The sequence below is a fragment of the Uncinocarpus reesii genome, genomic scaffold, assembly GCF_000003515.1.
Source record: "Uncinocarpus reesii 1704 scaffold_3 genomic scaffold, whole genome shotgun sequence".
Lineage (NCBI taxonomy): Eukaryota > Fungi > Ascomycota > Eurotiomycetes > Onygenales > Onygenaceae > Uncinocarpus > Uncinocarpus reesii.
In genome coordinates, this window is record NW_003052498.1 from 2,795,120 (window position 1) to 2,815,302 (window position 20,183).

At 49.1% G+C, this 20,183-nt stretch overlaps 9 protein-coding genes across 9 annotated transcripts; 5 read left to right on the top strand and 4 right to left on the bottom strand.

The window, feature by feature from the left end:
• Positions 1-320: 320 nt before the first annotated feature.
• On the top strand, positions 321-1,572 carry UREG_05726 (MYG1 protein; the record flags this gene model as incomplete). Its single annotated transcript, XM_002584991.1, has 2 exons — positions 321-346; positions 531-1,572. The coding sequence occupies 2 exons, from the start codon at positions 321-323 to the stop codon at positions 1,570-1,572; spliced, it is 1,068 nt and encodes a 355-aa protein (XP_002585037.1).
• Positions 1,573-2,071: 499 nt separating this feature from the next.
• Positions 2,072-2,644, bottom strand: UREG_05727 (uncharacterized protein; the record flags this gene model as incomplete). The annotated part of the gene is made up of 1 exon (XM_002584992.1): positions 2,072-2,644. One exon carries the CDS (start codon positions 2,642-2,644, stop codon positions 2,072-2,074), a length of 573 nt encoding a protein of 190 aa, XP_002585038.1.
• Positions 2,645-2,866: 222 nt separating this feature from the next.
• On the top strand, positions 2,867-4,908 carry UREG_05728 (methionyl-tRNA synthetase; the record flags this gene model as incomplete). Its single annotated transcript, XM_002584993.1, has 2 exons — positions 2,867-3,003; positions 3,072-4,908. 2 exons carry the CDS (start codon positions 2,867-2,869, stop codon positions 4,906-4,908), a joined length of 1,974 nt encoding a protein of 657 aa, XP_002585039.1.
• Positions 4,909-5,544: 636 nt separating this feature from the next.
• UREG_05729 (Poly(A)+ RNA export protein) lies at positions 5,545-6,700 on the bottom strand (the record flags this gene model as incomplete). Its single annotated transcript, XM_002584994.1, has 2 exons — positions 5,545-6,381; positions 6,455-6,700. The coding sequence occupies 2 exons, from the start codon at positions 6,698-6,700 to the stop codon at positions 5,545-5,547; spliced, it is 1,083 nt and encodes a 360-aa protein (XP_002585040.1).
• A 623-nt stretch (positions 6,701-7,323) lies between these two features.
• On the top strand, positions 7,324-8,628 carry UREG_05730 (uncharacterized protein; the record flags this gene model as incomplete). Its single annotated transcript, XM_002584995.1, has 4 exons — positions 7,324-7,488; positions 7,651-7,846; positions 7,903-8,237; positions 8,296-8,628. 4 exons carry the CDS (start codon positions 7,324-7,326, stop codon positions 8,626-8,628), a joined length of 1,029 nt encoding a protein of 342 aa, XP_002585041.1.
• A 1,205-nt stretch (positions 8,629-9,833) lies between these two features.
• On the top strand, positions 9,834-10,505 carry UREG_05731 (uncharacterized protein; the record flags this gene model as incomplete). The annotated part of the gene is made up of 4 exons (XM_002584996.1): positions 9,834-9,948; positions 10,010-10,061; positions 10,132-10,315; positions 10,368-10,505. The coding sequence occupies 4 exons, from the start codon at positions 9,834-9,836 to the stop codon at positions 10,503-10,505; spliced, it is 489 nt and encodes a 162-aa protein (XP_002585042.1).
• Positions 10,506-11,044: 539 nt separating this feature from the next.
• Positions 11,045-14,768, bottom strand: UREG_05732 (uncharacterized protein; the record flags this gene model as incomplete). Its single annotated transcript, XM_002584997.1, has 2 exons — positions 11,045-12,036; positions 12,140-14,768. The coding sequence occupies 2 exons, from the start codon at positions 14,766-14,768 to the stop codon at positions 11,045-11,047; spliced, it is 3,621 nt and encodes a 1,206-aa protein (XP_002585043.1).
• A 305-nt stretch (positions 14,769-15,073) lies between these two features.
• Positions 15,074-15,994, top strand: UREG_05733 (methylene-fatty-acyl-phospholipid synthase; the record flags this gene model as incomplete). Its single annotated transcript, XM_002584998.1, has 6 exons — positions 15,074-15,122; positions 15,175-15,285; positions 15,348-15,364; positions 15,519-15,588; positions 15,618-15,861; positions 15,919-15,994. 6 exons carry the CDS (start codon positions 15,074-15,076, stop codon positions 15,992-15,994), a joined length of 567 nt encoding a protein of 188 aa, XP_002585044.1.
• Positions 15,995-16,704: 710 nt separating this feature from the next.
• On the bottom strand, positions 16,705-18,503 carry UREG_05734 (uncharacterized protein; the record flags this gene model as incomplete). Its single annotated transcript, XM_002584999.1, has 4 exons — positions 16,705-17,936; positions 18,013-18,166; positions 18,238-18,362; positions 18,431-18,503. 4 exons carry the CDS (start codon positions 18,501-18,503, stop codon positions 16,705-16,707), a joined length of 1,584 nt encoding a protein of 527 aa, XP_002585045.1.
• Positions 18,504-20,183: the final 1,680 nt, after the last annotated feature.

Sequence of the window (20,183 nt, forward strand, 5' to 3'; positions counted from 1 at the left end):
AGCACAAACCAGGGAAAGGGAAAAGGCAATGGTGGGTGATGATGATGATGCCAGAGTGTCCAGAGAGGACGGCGGAAGAAATCAATTCTGGCTATGATGAAGTCGCTGGAGGTAAAGAGAAGCAGCCAGGAATCTAAGAAGAAGACAAGAGATGAAGAACCATGGCGATCTTGGATTTCCTTGTGAAATATCCAGGGTGTTGGATTTTGGATTTCTGGCAGTTGACTTTTTATTTTTAGCACGCCAGCGTCTGTCTGTCCAGCAACAACAGAGCTTCGAACTGATATTCTGATCGAGCTCTGCCTGGACGTCAAGGTTTTATGTCGGATTCCTGCAGCAGAGCTACGTATTTGCTGCCAGTTTGACATTCTTCCCCAGGCTGTATATGAGACGCCAGTATTTTCACCTGCTCAGAATGGCTCAGGAAACAGCCTCGAAGAAGCTCAAGGCATCTGGCCCGTTAATTGGGACTCACAGGCACGTCCTCCTCCTGGCAGCTCTATTGCAGAAACATACTGACCCCGCTATAGTGGCCATTTCCACGCCGATGAAGCCCTTGCCGTGTATCTTCTTCGCATGCTCCCAGCCTACTCCTCGTCCCCGCTTGTTCGCACCAGAGATCCAGAGCAGCTGGCCTCCTGTCACACTGTTGTCGACGTTGGCGGAGAGTATGACCCCGCGAGGAATCGCTACGATCACCATCAGCGCACCTTTCAAGACACCTTTCCGAATCATACAACGCGGCTATCTTCAGCGGGTCTAGTCTACCTGCATTTCGGCAAGGCCATTATCGCCCAGCACATGTCCAAGCCAATTGACCACGAAGATGTCCAGACTATCTATGAAAAGCTATACGCCGATTTCATCGAGGCTCTGGATGCCCACGATAACGGCATCTCAGTCTACGAACCACAAGCCCTTGCTGCTTCGGGCTTGGAAAAGCGCTTTCGTGATGGTGGAATCAACCTGGGTTCGTTGATCGGAGACATGAACCTCCCCGACCCTAACGACCGCCTTGATGAGGATAGTCTCTTCGCTAACGCGAGTACATTTATCGGGGAGACGTTTGCAAGAAAACTCCGTGCTGCAGTTAGCTCCTGGCTACCTGCTCGTGAGACCGTTCGGGCGGCGTACGAATCTCGCTTTGATGTTCATTCCTCCGGCAGAATCATCATACTTTCAAAGGGCGGGGTCCCTTGGAAAGAGCATCTGTATAACTTGGAGCAAGCAGCGCCGGGAATGCCGACTACCACGCCGTCCGATGTGCCAATGCTAGGAAAGGAGGTCTACTACGTTATCTATCCTGAATCCACCGATCCAGCTGCAAACTGGCGGATCCAATGTGTTCCTACGGATGCATCAAGCTTTGAGTCTAGGAAGCCATTACCGGCCCCATGGCGCGGAGTGCGCGACCAGGATCTTGACGGTGTCCTTGCTGCTGAAACTGAAACTAAAAATCTCTCTCCGATTCCCGCAGGGGCGATCTTCGCTCATGCAAGCGGATTCATTGGTGGGCACAAAACGAAAGAGGGTGTTCTCGCGATGGCAGACCGAAGCCTACAATACAACTGAAGGAGAGTATTGGGGAATACAGGAATGCGAAAGAGTCCATGCGTGAACCGGAATGTCAGGAAAATGGTCTAGTGTTCAACCGTCCTTAAATGACTATCTGGTTGCGTATTTGGACACACTGTTAAGCTGTTACTTGTTAAAAACTTTACTGTCGGTGTGGGTTCGCCGATGCCAGCTCCTTGCCGATACATTGTATCAGAGCCAGCAATGTTCCTAGTCTCCTCCCTGCCCCCTTCACTCCCCGAATATTCAAGCCGTAGCTAGCCCCCATGAAAAGCGGCAGTTCTCGTCACTTCAGTTTCGGTTTTCATGCAGACGTGCAGTACCGATGTATGTAACTATGTACGCCAGACTTCAGGGGCTTTGCGCATTGACGCGTCTGAAAGGTGTCCCTTCCACATCTTTCCTTGAACGTTCGCCATTGTTTGTATCGAGACATAACCCGATATGAGGTTGGATGATTGGCCATGCATTGAAATCACCATAGCCGAACACGAACTCAAGCCTCCAGCATCATCCTCGCGGGGAGCGGCCCGATATCTTCAATATTGCCAGAAGTGGCGGCCTGCTTCGCGTGACCCGATTTTGCTTGTGAATCCTCATGCTGATGTGTGCTCCCCGTTTCCCCCAGCATCCTTTCTATAATTTTGGCCTTGGCCGTGGCCTTTTTAAGTCTCTCGTCGAATTCAGCGACAGCCTCTTCCGTATTTTCCATCACTAACGTCAAAGGGTCCACAAGGGAGAGGAACGTCGCGAGGTGCTTCTCCAGCCTTGGATTGGGAGGCAGATCGGGTAAATGTAGACCATCATGCGCCGCATGGTTTTCGGAGCTCTCAGAAACACTGTTTGGAGTTTTGGCGGCCTGAAGAAGCCCATGACTTCCAGGAAGCCTCTTCGCCCATATTATCCCCTTGCCATAGAGCCTCCCCAATTCGCGGAACTTTTCGAATCCTTTTTCAACCGCGAAGACACTTCCTTCGTTGTAGCCAGCAGTTTCGCCGTCCTTGACTCCAAGCTCGTACCCCTCGGCGTAGAAGTTCTCCTCCAGGTCAAGCAGGCCATCGAGATCCATCTTTAGGATAGGAACAAGAAAGAAACGGCCTTTTAGTAGCAAATCACTTGAGTAAAAAAAGAAACTGAAAGGTGAACAGGTCGATGGCAACAGCTGGTGCTGTATCGAGGCGGCGATGAGTCAAAAGGGCCGAAATCTAAATTATTTCTTTCAGATCCCCCGCCCCCGCCGTCAGACACCACCTTATGCTTCTGCCGCAACAAGCACAACACGCCAGACAATATGGGATCACAAGAGAAGATTTTGCCCCAAAAGGGACAGCGGAACATCCTCATCACCAGTGCCTTGCCCTATGTGAACAACGTCCCTCACCTGGGAAACATTGTGGGATCCGTCCTGAGTGCCGATGTCTTTGCTAGGTATGTCCAAGTGCTCTGGCACGATCCCTGTTTTACTGCAGCCAAAACTCACAAAAAAACTCGAATAGATACCATAAAGCTTGCGGCAGACCAACGCTGTACGTTTGCGGAACAGACGAATATGGCACAGCAACCGAAACCAAAGCGCTCGAGGAGGGCGTGACCCCCGAACAGTTGTGCGCCAAATACAACAAGATCCATCAAGAAGTTTACGAATGGTTTGGGATAGGCTTTGACATATTCGGGCGCACTCCGACGCAGAAGCATACCGAGATTTCACAGAGGATATTCAAGAGGCTTTATGACAATGGGTTTTTGGAGGAGAAGACCGCCGAGCAGCCATATTGCGAAAAGCACGAGTCGTTTCTGGCAGATCGATATGTGGAAGGGGAGTGTCCTCGATGCCATTATGATGATGCTAGAGGAGACCAGTGTGATAAATGCGGCAACTTGCTGGACCCTTTTGATTTGATAAACCCTCGCTGCAAAGTCGATGGCGCAACGCCAGTCAGCCGGCCTACGAAACATATTCATCTTCTTTTAGATAAACTTCAACCTCAAATCGAGGAATGGGTGCGTCCTGCTATTGAAAAGGGAGACTGGCCGAAAAACAGCCGTGTGATCACAGAGTCATGGTTAAAGGAGGGTCTTAAAGATCGCGGCATCACACGAGACTTGAAATGGGGTGTACCAGTTCCGCTCGAAGGCTACGAGAACAAGGTGCTTTACGTGTGGTTTGAAGCTTGCATTGGATATCCTTCTATAACGGCTAACTACACCGATGATTGGGAACTCTGGTGGAGAAGTCCAGAGGACGTTCAGTTATACCAGTTTCTCGGCAAGGATAATGTACCGTTCCATGCTGTGATCTTCCCGGGCTGTCAATTGGGAACAAAGGATAAGTGGACCATGCTACACCATCTTAGCACTACCGAATATCTAAATTATGAGAGCGGAAAATTTAGCAAGTCTCGTGGTATCGGCGTTTTTGGAAACAATGCAAAGGATACTGGTATCCCGGCAGATGTATGGAGATATTACCTTCTCAAAAACAGGCCAGAAACGGGTGATACCCAATTCGAATGGCGTTCTTTCATTGATGCCAACAACGGAGAACTCCTTGCTAAACTGGGCAATCTGGTAAATCGAGTTGTCAAACTGATAGCCAGCCCCAAAGCCTATAGCGGTGTTGTCCCTGATTTCACAGTCCAGGAATCGTTCAACCCAGTTTTGGACGATATCACAACCATTCTTCGACAATACATCGAAGAAATGGAGACCGTCCATCTCCGCGCCGGCCTCGCCACGGCCATGCGAGTTGCCGAGGCAGGCAACAACCTCATTCAATCCAACAAACTCGACAATTCCCTGATCGCCAACGAACCCGAACGCGCCGCCACTGTGGTCGGAATAGTGATCAACTTGATTCACCTTTGCGCCAGCGTCTTTTCTCCATACCTTCCTGCCACCTCAAAATCCATTCTCGAACAACTCGACGCTCCATTCGCAAATATCCCCTCATTAGAAGATCTCAAAGATGGCTGGAAACCCACAGCGATCAAGGGGGGCCACAAGATCGGCAAAGCGAAATACCTCTTCTCAACCATCGACGTCAAAAAGGCCGATGAATGGCGCGCCATGTTTGGCGGCTCGCAGGCAGAAAGGCAGAAGAAAGAGGAAGAAGCTGCTAAACTAGCAGCGAAGAAGGCGGCGAACAAGGCGAAGAAGAAGGAAAAGAAGAAGCAGCCCAAGGGAGAGACGGAAGGTGAAGATACGGGAAAGAGCGTGGAAGCTTCTGCAAAGGGCGGCGCAGAGGCTGTTTCTGCGACGGTGGAGGGCGGGAAGGATGAGGCTGTTGAGAAGATTGCGGACGGTGTTGCGCAAGTAACCATTCCAACATCTTAGGCACTTCCCAACAGTAACGATTTGAAGGTGATGGCTCTACTTGAATTTTTTGCTATTGGTTCAGCTGTGTGCAGGAAATTCTTCTTTCCTGCTGTGCCAATTTTCCCTTAGAGAAGACAAGAATTGATACACACCTGTGTAATGAGTTGTGTTAGGAAATGGCCAAATTTTTAACAATATTCACTTTTTTTCTCCCAAAGGTGCTTCTGATACTGGTAAGTATACACGCGTATGCGTGGGCGACAGTTATTGCATTCTATTTGCCTACAGTCAATGCAATAGCACATGAAGCATATCATGGGTTTTCGGGTAACAAAAAAGGGAATCATGTAGAAAAGGGGGAACAAAGGAGATATCATCAGCAACCCAAATACATGCCCAGACTCCAGAACCATTCCGAAACAATAAAGACCAAATGTAAGAAAGATTTGGAGGGGTAATACCGCAAGATAATACGTGCTTATGGTACATTTTTAGGAAAAAATGCTGACAGCGTCCTAGGATCGAATCTCTTTGAATGTATGCTAGCACGGGATAGTAACTGCGCCTTATTGAATTCCAAAACGCGCTTTTTTGGTCCATTAGCTCCCATAGGGTTTTTTCTTTTTTCTTTCTGATTTTCCTCCATCCACCGCATCATCTGGTCCTACGGTTGGCGGCGGCACGGGGTCGTAGTTCTTCAGGGCCAACGGGGTGCATCATGACCTTGTTCGGTGTTTGTTGCGTATTGGCGGTATATCCCTTGCTCCAGTCATAGCTCACAGCATAGGCAAAGATATTTCCATTACGGTTGAAAGCAGTACTGGAAATGGTTCCTCCAACGTTGGGGAACCCCTTGAGCCTGTGCTTGGCATCCTTGTCCCAGTAGTGGAATGTACCATCACTGCCTGCCGTACTAAAAGTGCCGTGTGTTGGGTGGAAAGAAATGGCATTCACTGAATAAACATTGCTGAGGTTCACGTTGTTCGGGGGGCTTTCGCGGTGGCATTTGAAGCTGAAATTCTTGCCAGAGTCCTTCTCTTCAACGTACTGAATCGCACATCGGCCTTCGATACTTCCAACAGCAAATCCGGTGGCATCTGCGAAGCAGCTGACAACTCTGGTCTGCCATTTTAGGGGAGACTGCATTGTTTTATAGAATTTCGTGGGCTGGTCCAGATTCACAATATTGATATATCGATCTGCGGTTCCAATAACCAGAAGTTTATTGTTAACGTCGATTGTGTATATCCGTTCTTGACAATCGAGAGATCCGATGGGCGTTTGCTGCCGCAGATCCCAGTACTTGACTGTTTTATCCCACGACCCGGTGATGAGCAGTGGCTGGCTAGAGTTTCCCGGGTTCGAAATCATGCGGCAACATCGAATGGGCGCTTCATGCGCAGCGACTTGAATAGGGTTGCTAAGGTTGCCCGCGAGATCGAGCATACGAGCGGCTTTATCAACACCGGCACCAACAACTTTAGTTCCATCCTACACGGCCACAACGCGTTAGAAATCTTGATTCAAGGCGGATACAAGAAAGGTCCGAGGCTAGAGTACGTACGGGTGACCAACAACAACTCAACACAGGTGCTTGATGCTCGAATAACGCCTTCCCTTCACTTTGTCCTTGTTCATTGATTTCATAAATGCGGACTTTCTTGTCCCAAGATGCCACTGCAAGGTGATCGCTGGCACTCGAAAAAGCGAGATCAGAGATACTATCATCCGGCGGCGAAGACAGGGCGACATCCTTTGAAATGTCGCCCGAAGAACCAGCAGGGCTGGCTGAGCCGAAGAGGCCTGACATTTTGACGGGTGTTGCGTCAGCGTTGCTTCGACGTCACGCTCTGCAGGAAAGCTCGAAAAACGGGAAGATAGTATAAGTAAATGGGTTCCCAATAATTAGAAACAAAAGAAAAAGAAGGGAGCCGCACGACACCAGAGAGTTGATTGGAGAAGTGCCCTGACGGTCTGCTGCGTTTGTTCAGATATCTTTTGGCCAGTGAGGGCTGGTTGATGCAAACAGACCAAACAAGCTCCAAAAGCCCCGATGCTGACTAAGACTAACATCTATCAGGGATGACACCAACTGCACATCGCATCACCACTTGGTCCCAGTCGCACACGGAGATATAAGGAGTTTAACTACGGCTTTAAAATAGAATTAATAATCTGAGCTTGCATTCGGTTCTAATTCTCCAATCTCCGGAACGACAACAGCGAGATGTGACTCAACACAGTCAATCACCAAGGCCTTTGGTAGTTGGCAATGTCCTGGTTCCCGCCGATTAGACTCCCTGTGGACCAGTTTCCAATAGCAAAATCTAATGCAAACTGGAACTGAATAGTGTATAAATAGAGGGCTCAATCCCCCAGAAGAAGCACAGAGAAAACATTGTTGACCTCACCAAGCTCCATTGAACCGCAACCATGGCCGCGCCAGAGCACCCAACGTCGATCCGGGAATCGCTCGAGTCCACCAAAGTCGAGTATCGAAGGTTAGGCAAAAGCGGGCTTAAAGTTTCAGTCCCCATCCTTGGGGCTATGAGTTTCGGATCCTCCAAATGGATGCCATGGGTGATTGACGAAGACAAAGTACGTTAGCCATGAGATGGAATGGGTGTCGCCCTGCTTACCGAATTTCGAATCTATAGGCTCTTCCGCTTTTGAAAGCTGCATATGACAGGGGATTGAACACAGTATTACCACTTTTCAATAGAGTCTGTTCGATGAACGAGAAACTGATTCAATTTCCAGTGGGACACGGCAAACGTGTACTCGAATGGCGATTCGGAAAGGATCATCGCCAAAGCCATCAAGAATTACCGTATTCCCCGCGAAAATCTTGTAATCATGACCAAATGTTTTGGCATCATGAGCGAGAGAGAGAATCTCATGACATTCGGTCTCGAAGACAAGCTTTCTCAAAGCAAAGAATTTGTCAATCAGCATGGTAAGATATGTTCTCTTGTATCGCTCATGTGAACTGGACTGAAACGTTGCGGAAAGGATTATCCCGTCAGGCTATTTTCTCGGCGGTGAATGCTTCGCTCAAAAGGCTGGAAACGGATTACATCGATTTGCTCCAGATCCACAGGTTCGACTATGACACTCCGATTGAAGAGACTATGGAGGCGCTCCATGACTTGGTGAAATCAGGTAAAGTCCGATACATTGGTGCCAGCTCGATGTTCGCGTACCAGTTCGCCATGATGCAATTCTGCGCAGAAAAGAACGGATGGACCAAATTCGTCTCTATGCAAAATAAGTATAACGTTATGTACCGAGAGGAAGAACGGGAGATGAACAGATTCTGCAAGGAAACAGGAGTTGGCCTTATTCCGGTATGGCACTCATGCTTTTAAATGCTACAATTGGCATTTTCCTTACACATGTTACAAGTGGTCTCCGCTCGAACGAGGTTTCCTGGCTCGGCCCCCATCGACTGAAGCGAACACGAAACGGGCCGATGTGTATTTGAAAGCGAACAAGCTTACCGAGCAGGATTTGGAAATCATCGGAAGAGTGGAAGAAATTGCTAAGAAGAAAGGGAGGAAGATGGTGGAGGTTGCCATTGCCTGGACACTTGGAAAGGTGACCAGTCCCATTATCGGGTTTAGCTCAATTGAGCGTATGGACGACGCATTGACGGCCTCCCAAGTCAGCTTCACGGAGGAGGAAATGAAATATTTGGAGGAGCCCTACAAGCCCAAACAGATCGTTGGACATTTCTAGACACACTCGTTGGAAATGTGCATCATACGCACTTGATGTTGAATTAGAAGTCACTCACTAGTGTTTACCAAATATATCGCCATAATCAATCGAATCGGGTCCTTTCGGAGCACGCGGATCGCTCAAAGTAGGCTGAAGTTCATGGTGAGGTGACCGCAGTGAGCCGGAACCCGGTTTCCGGGACCATGATTGCTCAGGAAGTGTTCCCGCCCGGCATCCGGCAACTATTGCTGTTGGAGAAGCTCGTAATAGTTTTGGTTTTCGGTTTCAAATATGCAGCTTGAAAACGCTCACCAAGTATCATCTTCCCTTGATGATAATACTCCAAAATAGATGATGGAACGTCAACCAGCAAAAGCAAACAGGACGAACAGCTCAAGGAGCGCTACGCCGCATCGAGCTTAGTGCCGTACACTTTTGGGTTTGGGGAAATGCGGGGTACATTAGCTAATCCGCAGATCCCGTGAGCTGGACCCCCAGTGGAGTCGATGATGTCGCGGTACTTTGGCGGTACATACTAGGTACATGGTAAACTGCTGGCTGGACGTCAACGCCGTTCAGCTCTGGGGCGTCTTGCCAGGCGACAGCAGCAGGAGGAGAATGGGATGCAGAGCACATTGCGCAAGGCCCTGCCGCATCATGCAAGCAACGGCCCAAGAGCAAGCATTCCGCCAGCCCTTGTTATACGGAACGCCTTTATAGGACGGTCACGAGACATCCAGCCACGCCCGGTTCGAGGGTGCCGTGCTGGAGGGCGGCTTGTATGTATACCTGAGCAGTACTTCCTGCGTGTCTTGGATGATGGCGTGACGCCCTGGTCACCCGGATGTCACGCTTAGTATCCCTTTCCCCTTTCGGCTGGGCCCAAACCCCGCTTTCCCGTCTCCTCTCGCTTCTCTCGCTCTTCTCTCTCTCTCTCTCTCCTTCTCCTCTTCTCTTCCTCCCAGCAACACTCCCTCGTCTGCTCTCGCTCACACACACTCAATCTCTCTGCCAACTCAACGCTGTCCCGGATCAATCCGTCTTCCAAGACTACCCGTTTGTTCTTGCCTCGTCATCAGCTACAAGGTACGGTACCTCTCGTGTTTCATCAATAGCCGCCTGCCTGCTCCCTCAGTTGCTCTTCATTCCATCCACAGATTGCTTCTATTATTGTTCGTCAACTAAGAAGGCTCTTGCTATCCCAGCACATATCCTAGCTCATTATGTCCGAACCACTCACCAAGGTCGATTCCGCCGTTGCAGGTCTCACTCCTGCTGAGGCAAAGAAGGCCAAACGTGTCACTCAAGACACCGGGGTTATGAACATCAATGACCTTGGTATGCTTATCCAGTGCTAGCTAATGCCGTTTCACTTGCTCATATTGATTCTGTCCATCAGAAAAGGAAGGAATTGAACTGCAGATTGCTCCAGAGACACAGAAATTAAACTGGTAAGAGGCCCAGGGCTATTGTATATGCCAACTGCTATTAGTCATGTCAGCGTCTAACGGTATAACACAGGAAGCTCAACACGTCGCCCGCAAGCTTGGATGAGAAAGACACCCTCAAGAAATTACTCACAACGCCTCCTGTCAAAAAGATTGACCTTCACTTCCCTCTCGGACTCCAAGTTACTGCACGAAATCTAAAAGGCGTCACAATCAAGGATGCATTGGATGCGATATACAAGCAATTCAAGAAGAAGGTATGTATAACCCTACTAACACAAGACTAGTTGCTAATAATATTGCCTGCAGGCTGATGATGAACTCGACAACCCTATCCTCGCTGGTTTTGAATGGGACAAGGAAGAGTCATGGACAAGGCTGATCGTACATCAGAAGAAGGAAGGCGCCCCAGTAAGCAAAAAGGCTAAGAAGAAGGGTGAAGCCTAGTGATATCATTTTGATTTTAGCATGAATTCACTGCGCAGATAGACTTCGCTCACTGAATTAGGGCTAGATCCTTTAGGGCATCCAACCCAATGAGAATGTTATGGCATGTATGGGAATAGGCAACTGCGACGGGGCGTACATGATGTACCTGTATCTATGATAATTACTCCCATTCATCGAACTTGAAACAATGATACTCTATATTCACTTCTCAACTCTCTCTAGAGATGAACTAACAGTCTGCATTGACGGAAAAAGTTGACATATGGGACTAAAAAACTGGCTGGTATTTCATCCAAACATCTACAGATGCACCAATACTTTCTAGTGAGCCTGACCAAATTAGCAAAGACACTCAACAATCCCTAGCAAGTCCGAATCTTCGCTGATAGGTAATGGAAAATGGATTGGTACGTAAAGCTCGTTCACTCGACATAGAGAATCCGCTCCACAGGGAGGGATGGCTTCTCCAAGGGAGCGAACGAAAACAATCGAGCAGGGGGCAATTGATAAACAGGCACTGATCCATTGCCCGTTCCTTACTTTGCAGTCCCAGCCAAAATTCCCACAACCTCGTCCAGAATCTCATACACCAGATGCAAATTCAGCCTCCGGTTGTTCGTCGTGGCAAACACCCTCCTGGCAGCAGCCTGCGCATTCGCCCTCCCCACAACACTTCCCGCCAAATCTGGGATCAGCGTCGCCAGCACGACGCTAGCCTCGGTGCGACTCTTCATCTTCTCTGCTAGGCTGCGCGGCTTGGTCTCGCGCAACTGCCCGCCGGGCCACATCGTGTCTTTGATCAGCGAGATGTAGCGCAGCAAAGCGCTATCTTGCACCAGGGATTTGGCCATTTCGCGGACTTTGCGCTCGATGGTACCGCCGAGTAACTGGTGCAGGACCACGACGACGGCACGGCCCCGGAGCCAGTTGTTGCCCTTGTTGAGTTCGAATATTTCGAGGAACATGTCGCAAATTGGCTTGACGAAAGGTTCTAGCTCGCGGTCTTCAAAAGCGTTGAGTTCCGCTTCCGCTTCGGCGGCAGTTAGGTTGTCTTCAGGAGTGATTAAATCCGGTTGTGGGTTTAAGCTGCGCTGGGCTGTGGCAGCGGACATGAGATGTTGTCCTGCGACGGACAGCTGATCGAAGGCCGGGATATTACCAAGAATATCGTCCATGGAATCGGTGACGGAATTGTAGATACGCGTCACAAGGTCGCGGCTTTCGCCGTCGCGTGGGGTGTCGGTGGTGTTGGTGGCAGGGAGGATAGCACGTTGGGATAGAAAGGATCGGAGTTCTCTACTACGACAAACATCGGGTAGTAAGAGAAGCTGTTGAAGATATGCTTCAAGGCCTTGGCGACGCTTCTGTAGAAAGTCCTTTTGGAGCTTCATAACCACCCTCCTGCGCGGAAATTCAAGTTGTCGAACAGCTGGGTATCGCATCCGGAGTTGGTGATGGAGTTCGTGAAACTCACTATACCGACGTGGGAATAGCCCAGGAAGCCGCTGGCATTTGCTCGCCGGCTTTCCTATTCATCTCAATAAGGGTCTAAAGGACAGGTTAGCCTAAGAGCAATGTGTAAAACTCCTAGCGTGAAAAGAAAACAGAATCCCTACAAAGTGCATATTCACGGCCATCTTCCTCCTTGCCAACAATAATCGACTTGATTTGGACGCCAGAGCGGCCATAAAGACTATTATCACTTTCCTGTATGATATATTGCTGCTTTTGCATCTCCTTTCGTCGTATCTCGCGCTGCAAGCTAGATTTAGACTTCCCTAATATTCGCAACTCAGCGGTGTTATTTGTCAACTCAGCTTTTCGAGTCAAGGTATCGATGATGGCTTCCTGTGATGACAACTTGGCTATATCTGCACTCAACGCAGAGATAGCCTCGGTTAACCCAAGATCTCCCGGGGCAGCTTCATGGATTTCATCTTCAGGAGACTGGGTTTCCAGCGGCTCGTCGGCATACTCATCTTCGATGAACTTTTCTTGGTCCGGAAAGAGATCATCGTCTGTAAAAACACCAATCCGAGAAGCAGTGTTAACAAGCCCCAAAGAAGCAATACTTGGTTTCGGTTTTTCTGAAGGGTAACCATCGGGACGAGTGGAATCCAACGAGTTCCTAGAGGAGTCTGCATATTTAGTGGATGTAAAGAGCGACAGCGGGGACTTGAGTTCGCCTCTCGGCTCATCTAATCGTGCGTCATTCGGTTCAGTGCTCATAATATCGTTTAGGGCAGCTTCCATATTCGCTATTATTCGACTATCTTGCATATCTCCCTCTCCATTGTGTGATCCCTGTCCAAGACTGTACGTTGATGATTCCATTGGGTCAGGCTCTACATCATCGTTAAACAAGGGTGGGCGAGGAGAATCCAAAGACCGCCTCTCCATCGACGGGTTGTCGGTGAAAAGTGCCAATTTTGGTGTCTCATTAGGCGAAAACGCCGATCTCCGTATATCGCGGGAATTGTTGCTAGACTGAGAGCCCGTTCGCTGCAAGGCAGCGGGCACATCGGGAGCCGGTGAGCCGGTGGGCACTGGTCTTTCTAATTGGGCAGAAAGGCCAGCGGCTGCCTCATCGGAGGCTAAATATTTGTAGTATAGGTCCGACCTTTTAAATCCTGGGTAATGCCTGTTTTGCATTTCTTCCAAAACCGTAGATTGTGCGGTTAGGATTGCTGTCCTAGCTTTGCGATATTGCTCGGGGGTTGCTCGTTTGCCGGAGCCAATGAACTCTTTAACGGCTTTTCGCGACTCCTCGGGTACACGAAGTTCTGACTTTGATAAATGGTTTTCGCTGATCAATATCATATCATTTCGGTCTGTCGCCGTCCAGGTAACGGATTTTGTTGGCGTATCATCCCCAAAATCATCTTCTAAGGGGTTTCTGAACCCGTCGACGACAATCCAAAATTGTACTAAGGACATGAGACGAAGTCGATCCATGTATTCCATAAAGTACGAAAGGCCCGACGCATTATGCATAATGTCAACAAGAGAGACTTCGTGCGGCTTGGATATGTAGCTGTAGCGGAGATCGGTATTGGCCTGGGCAGTGGAATGACCGCCGAGTACTGAGAGTTTTGCAACTTTCTGGTCAAGAACTCTCTTGCCAGTCTCGAGCCGTCGCAAGTAAACCTGATCCTGACCATCGACCATGCTTTCACGTTTTAACTGACTTGTTACATGATTCCTAAACCTTCTGGCATCGGATAGGTTGTTACACCGTCGGATTGCTCTCACGAAACGCTCAAAATCTCTCTCGGAATCGTTAGGAAGCAGCCTCGGAAAATGATGCGAACGTTTGGACTTGGAAGGCACAGAGGCATGCTCGTCTAGCGCAGCACGAAGTTTTCGAACGGTTTTTCGGTCTTGGATGGTTGCCCTGCCATAGGCTTCCACTAGTTGGTTCCAAGTGTCAGGGTCCGCGAGGAGTTCCATCAAGGGAAAAAGGATAGCGCATGTGATAATTTCTCTAATCAGAATCGACACTGCCCGGCTACTGAGTAAACTGGGTGGTATCAAGTCGGGTAGCAAAGAAGTGACAATTCTGCGAAGGTGATTTTGCTGTGCATGGTTTTTGTCTGGAAACGACGGCGATGCAGCAGGGTGTAAAATACCATCTTTGTATTTCAACGCAATAGCAATATCCAGCTCTTCAGATTCGGTGACATTGTGGGTTAGGTTCTTCCCTCGCACCGCTCGCTCAGCTCGATCGAACTCCTTGAAATGCGTGGTCACAATTGGTACGATCCGAGAAACCAGGGTTTCGACCAGGTCTTCCTTTTCCAGCTTAGTTCGTAACTTGTGGACTATTGTCCGTATTGTACGGTCAATCTCGTTCGTGAACTTGAGACTTTTGCTAATGTGCTCATACCACGAACGGATGAAATCTCTCAGGGCTAACTGAATCAGCTCATCCAAGGCCGAGGAGACCATGAACGACTGGGAATAAAGTGTGACCGGCTGATATTTCGCGTCGTCTCGGTAGCGTCCGCAATGTCCGTCCCAGTTCTGGGGAGAAAGGAATGCAATGGAAGAGCCAGCCAAATTGGCTGGTCTTGTTCGGGAGTCAAAGCCATCGCGCACGGAGAGTACGGTTAGGGCACCAAAGGCTAAAACAGTAAGAGCCACACCCAGCACAAAGGAGTATCCGAGGAGCCGAAGGACAGGGAGCCATTCAACGAGTAAAGCCCATGCAAGACAGCCACCAAAACCAGCGATGAGGATATCGCGGCGACCTAAGGCCATTCTTGCGGACGCGATATTCGGGCCAGCCCCATGACTGCTAGCTCAGCAGGTGCATGGAATACCTAGCTGGGCCGCCAATCCACGCTTTGTCTGTTGTCGTTGAAGCAATTGAGAGATCGAGACAACCCTTTTGAGCTCATGGATCACGTGCATCAATGCTCTGATTACATAAGGACTGCGCTCAGGGTCCTTACGTCATGGTGTCTTGGCGTTGAAAAAGTAAACAAATCCCGCTTTTGGACTTCAAGTCACTTCCAAGTCAACATCCAGCTCTCTCCAACGGCAGAGTCCACGGCGTTGTCACTATGTCGTCCCTTACCGACTTTATTGATTTTAGCCAGCCCAGCTTCAAAGGTACGCAGCCCTTTGAATGCCGCTAAAAACCAGTCTTGCTACCAATCCAAAGCCACTGGTACTTCGAGGTACTTGCAGTACATGGGACCAAAGCGACTGCTAACCATTGAGATATCCCAACAGTTGCCGCAGCTGCTATTGCCTTCAATCCCATTTTCTGGAAGTAAGTCAACGGATTCGACTACTATACTCACGCGAATCATGCTAAATCCTTAACTTTGACAGTGTGGTTGCTCGACAAGGTTCGTCTGCACAAACACCAGTTCTTCCACCACCTGGCTAGGATTACTGATTGTCGCAACGCAACAACAGAATACCGAAACCACTTTCTGACGCGCATATTTGGCAGCCCCTATTATGGCTGCTACTTCCTCGCTTTCGCCATTTTTTCCCTAGGAATTTTCCGCGACAACCTATACAATGAAGCTCTCAAAGCCCAACCTTACTTTGCGCCCGTCCACCAACCGTATGTTGCCTACGGCCTTTTTGCTGTAGGAAATACCTTGGTACTTTCGAGTATGTGGGCATTGGGCCTTACGGGAACGTATCTCGGCGACTACTTTGGAATTTTGATGGACGCACCGGTCACTGGGTTCCCCTTTAACGTTTCCAGTGCGCCAATGTATTGGGGTAGCACGATGAGCTTTTTGGCTGTTGCGCTATATTACGGGAAGGCTGCAGGGCTAGTATTGACTGCGGAAGTGTTTATCGTGTATTGGCTGGCTTTGAAATGGGAAGAGTACGAGGGCCTCTCTACCCATTTGTTGATTCCTGTGGCTAATTTTCCTTGATGTAGTCCGTTTACAGCAGAAATCTACGCAAAGCGCGAGCGAGACAGGGCGAAAGCCGGGAAAAGCAACAAGCGGGCTTAATCAGCCTGATTTATGCAATCTTACGGAAAGCTTTGTGAAATTACCAGCCTGAATCCCAAGTGAAGCTTTGGCGACGGTATACGCGCCATACTGCTGAGTGGCTTGTGAGATCAGGTTCTTTCGTGACGGCATAACCGTCGATACTGTATTTTCACGAATATATAACGCATCCTCAACGATCGACTTTAAAAAGAAAAGTACTAGTAGCAACCTACGAAAGACTTCAATCCAGATGTTCCAAGGCAACATAGAGCTCTTGTGTACCGTTGACATGTAAATCCATCTCTTCGATTTCAGGCGAGCACAGGGGTGGCTAAATCCTAATGTATATACCCACATATACAGATAGAATATGCATGTCCTTTTTTTCCCACTGAGATCCAACGTAACCAATAGTACGAATCAGTTGTTAAACAAAATTTCAGAGATGTTTAAAGTATCAGCGCAAATTACGCACAAACCAGTGACCCAATACCTATTTCGACAAAGCTCCACCACCTCTCCTATCCATGACATCGATAAATGACCAGCCCGAGGAAATCAAAATGCTCGGGATAAACACCTGGTATAATGCAAAACCAGCCACCGAGGTATCTGAGAACGCCCTTCAACAGACCGCAGAGAACGCATTCGAAAGAGCCCGCCGCTATGCGTAAAAAAGAAAGGCGTCAAAGCAAAAAAGAACACATTCTGAATTATGATCAGGTTCGTCATTGTCTCCGGCGCCCTCTCTTGCCAGTTGCACGACCTTCATCCACCTCCTGCTCCTCTTCATCTGCTCCTTTCTTCAAGTCCTCACCCTCCAATCCCCACTTTTCCCTATCGTACCAATCCTCTCCATCGCTCATTTCTCCAAGATGCCCCTCCGCCTTGCACCATTCAAACACATCCTCTTTCATCCGATAAGATTTCCGTAACATTTCCAAAATATCGGCAAATAGCCGAACTGTTTCACTTTGTTTCTGAATATAAGCCCAGAGCAGGTGGCGCGTTTCTTCAGCTTCAATTACTGGAAGGCCGCAATTGCCGTCAATCTTTATAGATGGAAATCGATATAATGGATGAGGCGTTGTGTCGTCAGGTTCAATGTCGGAAGCATTTGCTGTGTCACCAGACACTGTGGGCGATGGGGGTTGGCTCCCATCTTGTTGGGTAACTTGGTTCGCTTGCGCACGAGTTGTCATCCGGCGAGGAGGTTCGGGCGACTCTTCGTCGGCAATAGCGGTATCGAGAGGATCGTCGTCAATTTCCATTTCAGCTTTCGGGATCTGTGTCGGCGAAGAAGTATCATTTTCCTTTGCGTCACCATCCTGCTTGTTCTCCAAGTCTTGGCCATTTTCCCCGTCTGGTATGAGTATGCCAGGAATTTCAATGGGTTCCGTTCCTGACCCTGGAGGTTTATCCCGTGATTCTGACACGCCGGTTTTAGAGTTATCGGTCTGCGATGGGTTAACATCCTCCATTTGGGCATCTACCTCGTTGTCCTTATCGTCTAGTACATCTAGCATTTCGCAATCCTCCCTAGAGAATGCTTCACTCGTAGTCGGACCATTAGTCAGAGGTTGGGGTCGAGGGTTTGGCTCTATGTCGAGGGAAGAGCCCTGATCTAGGTGGGAAGGTTGAGCAACTGAGGAATGGCAATTGGAATGGGCGTTGTGGTCGGGCAGACTGGAGCCGAGCTGCTGAAGATCTTTGGGCAAAAGGAATGCAGGCTCAAAGATCGCTCTGTCCTGCGGCTTCTCCACGGCTCCACAAGGAATCCACGGAGTATCCCCCAGTAACTGTCGATGGACTTTTTTAGCCTGCCAAAGCGCATATCGCTCTTGCCTAAGCCGCTTGTCAATGAGATCCACCATGTGCGATATCGCCTTGCTTTTGTACGGCTCCGCCATGGACGGGTGTTCTGGGAGCTCCGACGGATGTTTCAACGGGGCGAGCAGAGCTATAAGTATTGGCAATGCCCATCAGCTAATTGGTCTTCTCAAGTATTATTCAGTTGGCGGTTCGATGGGACTCACTCTCAAGTGAAATACCCGAGTATGGATTTTCCTCTGCAGCTTCGGCATCCGCTGTCGCATCCGAGTCGTCATCATCAAGTTCGTCGCCTTCCGAATCGTATCGCACAGGATTATATTGCAAAATACGCCGTGCATATCCGGCGTGGTCCACTTTCTAAGAAACCGCCAAAAGATGTTAAGAGGTGCTCAAAGCGTCCAGGGTGATTTCTCAAAATGCAAGCGCACCTTTCGATAAAAGTCCTCGCCATTCATAATACCAAGTGACCCTTGGTGGACATATTTTGCATTCAATCTCGTTTTATTGCCTCGGTTTGTTGGCTGACTTATTGGCTCGTCGTAGGCATCCTGACCTTGAAACCTGAGTGTTAGTATCTTGCCGCTACCATACTCTTCCAATGTGTTTGAAACGTGAACATACCTAGCTTCTCACGAGCAAGCGCTCTCTTTAAGCCCACGATGGTATCCTCGATCATAGCGAGTTGAGACGCCATCGTCCGTGAAGGTGAACGGAAAAGGCGGATTACAAAGTAATGGTACCACTGACTATCGCAGGCCTCAAGCTAAACGATATTTCGGTGTAGATGAACCAAAAATACTCTCGAAAAGGTGTTTTGCGATTTGTGCTGAGGAAACCAGGGCGATGATTAGAGCCGAGGGGGAGTGAAGGGATAGAGACAAGCCGGAGATTGTGAGGACCACAGAAGGGAAAGGTGACTATAAAGTGTATTATTCACATTCCCGGTCCCAAAGAAAGAGAAGAAGCACACTGCAAAGCATGGTACCGATGTGTATTCGTTGTTGACTTGGATTCCTTCACGTCAAAGTGACTTCACAGCGAGCACACCGGGTGACCGCTTTCGGTGGCAGAATAACTCCCGGATTAAGGTTATTCAGTTCCGAAGATGAGTTTTATACTAGACTAAAATAGGCATAGTGGAATTGGCTGAATTTGATTTCTATTTTTAGTATTTTATATCAATTATCAACTTGCTTCTCTAATTTATCTCAAAAAGTGTTATTGTTGTTTTCATCGGCGCTCGTCTCTGGAGTCGTCTATGATAAAGGGATTGCCGGCTCAAGTTATAGGGGGGGCAGGCGCTGAGCCAGCCGAACTGTGCCCCTTCCCATCCACCCAAAAACCAAACCAAGCCGTGACCAACTCGGGGGCCATCCCAACGAGGCAGATTATATCCATTCGACTGGACCCAAACCGCGTGAAGGAAAGAATTTGCCCCCGGCACCGCGGTCACGATCAGTGACAACCGCCCGCTCCCATAACTTGGCAGCTCTATCACAGTTGGTCCAGATTTGAAAAAGATGACCCTAAGCGACTTTCGGTCGCTCGGGCTCTTCAACCGGCCCATTGCCCATCTCTTGTCATGGAAGCAAGATCAACCATGTCGAAGCAACAATGGGTGGACGATACACGAATTTGCAGTGTTGGATCCTCCGTTTGGGTCAACTTACCCATCCGCCTAGTTTCAACAATGACCCAGAGACAGACACTGCCATTGGAAGGGCCCCCTGGCTCTGGACTAACTACCCATCTGGAAGACAATACGCCCAACTGAGCAGGGACTGACCGCTTGAAAATGCCGACTCCCAGCTCATTCCTCCCAGACCGTGAGATTCTTCTAGATGCTCGGCCTCCCAGATCCAAAGACTTAAAAATCGGTGCCGGAACTTTGGCAGTTGCCTTTTTGACGCCATTCATGGACGCACATGTCAGCAACCTCAAGTCGGAGCCAGGCGAATGTTAAGGTCTTCAATGGCATCGTGGCTCGCCCACTTCTTCCGGTCGGCTCACACATCGGAACCCAAAACGCATTGGTCCTGATCCGAAACATCTGCGTTCCCACATGACAGCTTGACGCAATATGTCATTGTAAGAAAGTCATATTGCGCAAACCACACAAGCTCTTTCTGATCCGTAGCGAATCAACGAGGCAATTAAGCAATGGACCGCCGTTACCGATTGTTATAGTAAACTGTCCGGTTCGCGTTCAGTGAAGGAACGGCGAAGAAACTCGATTTTGCATGGGTATTCTTACCCCCACGAGTCATATGCTTGTTGCCATTTGGCTTCCCGATTGGAAAAGCAGCGTGAAAGCAGTAACTAGTCTCGACAAAGCACCCCGTAGCGGCGAGCCAGCACATGTAGAACGAGAGAT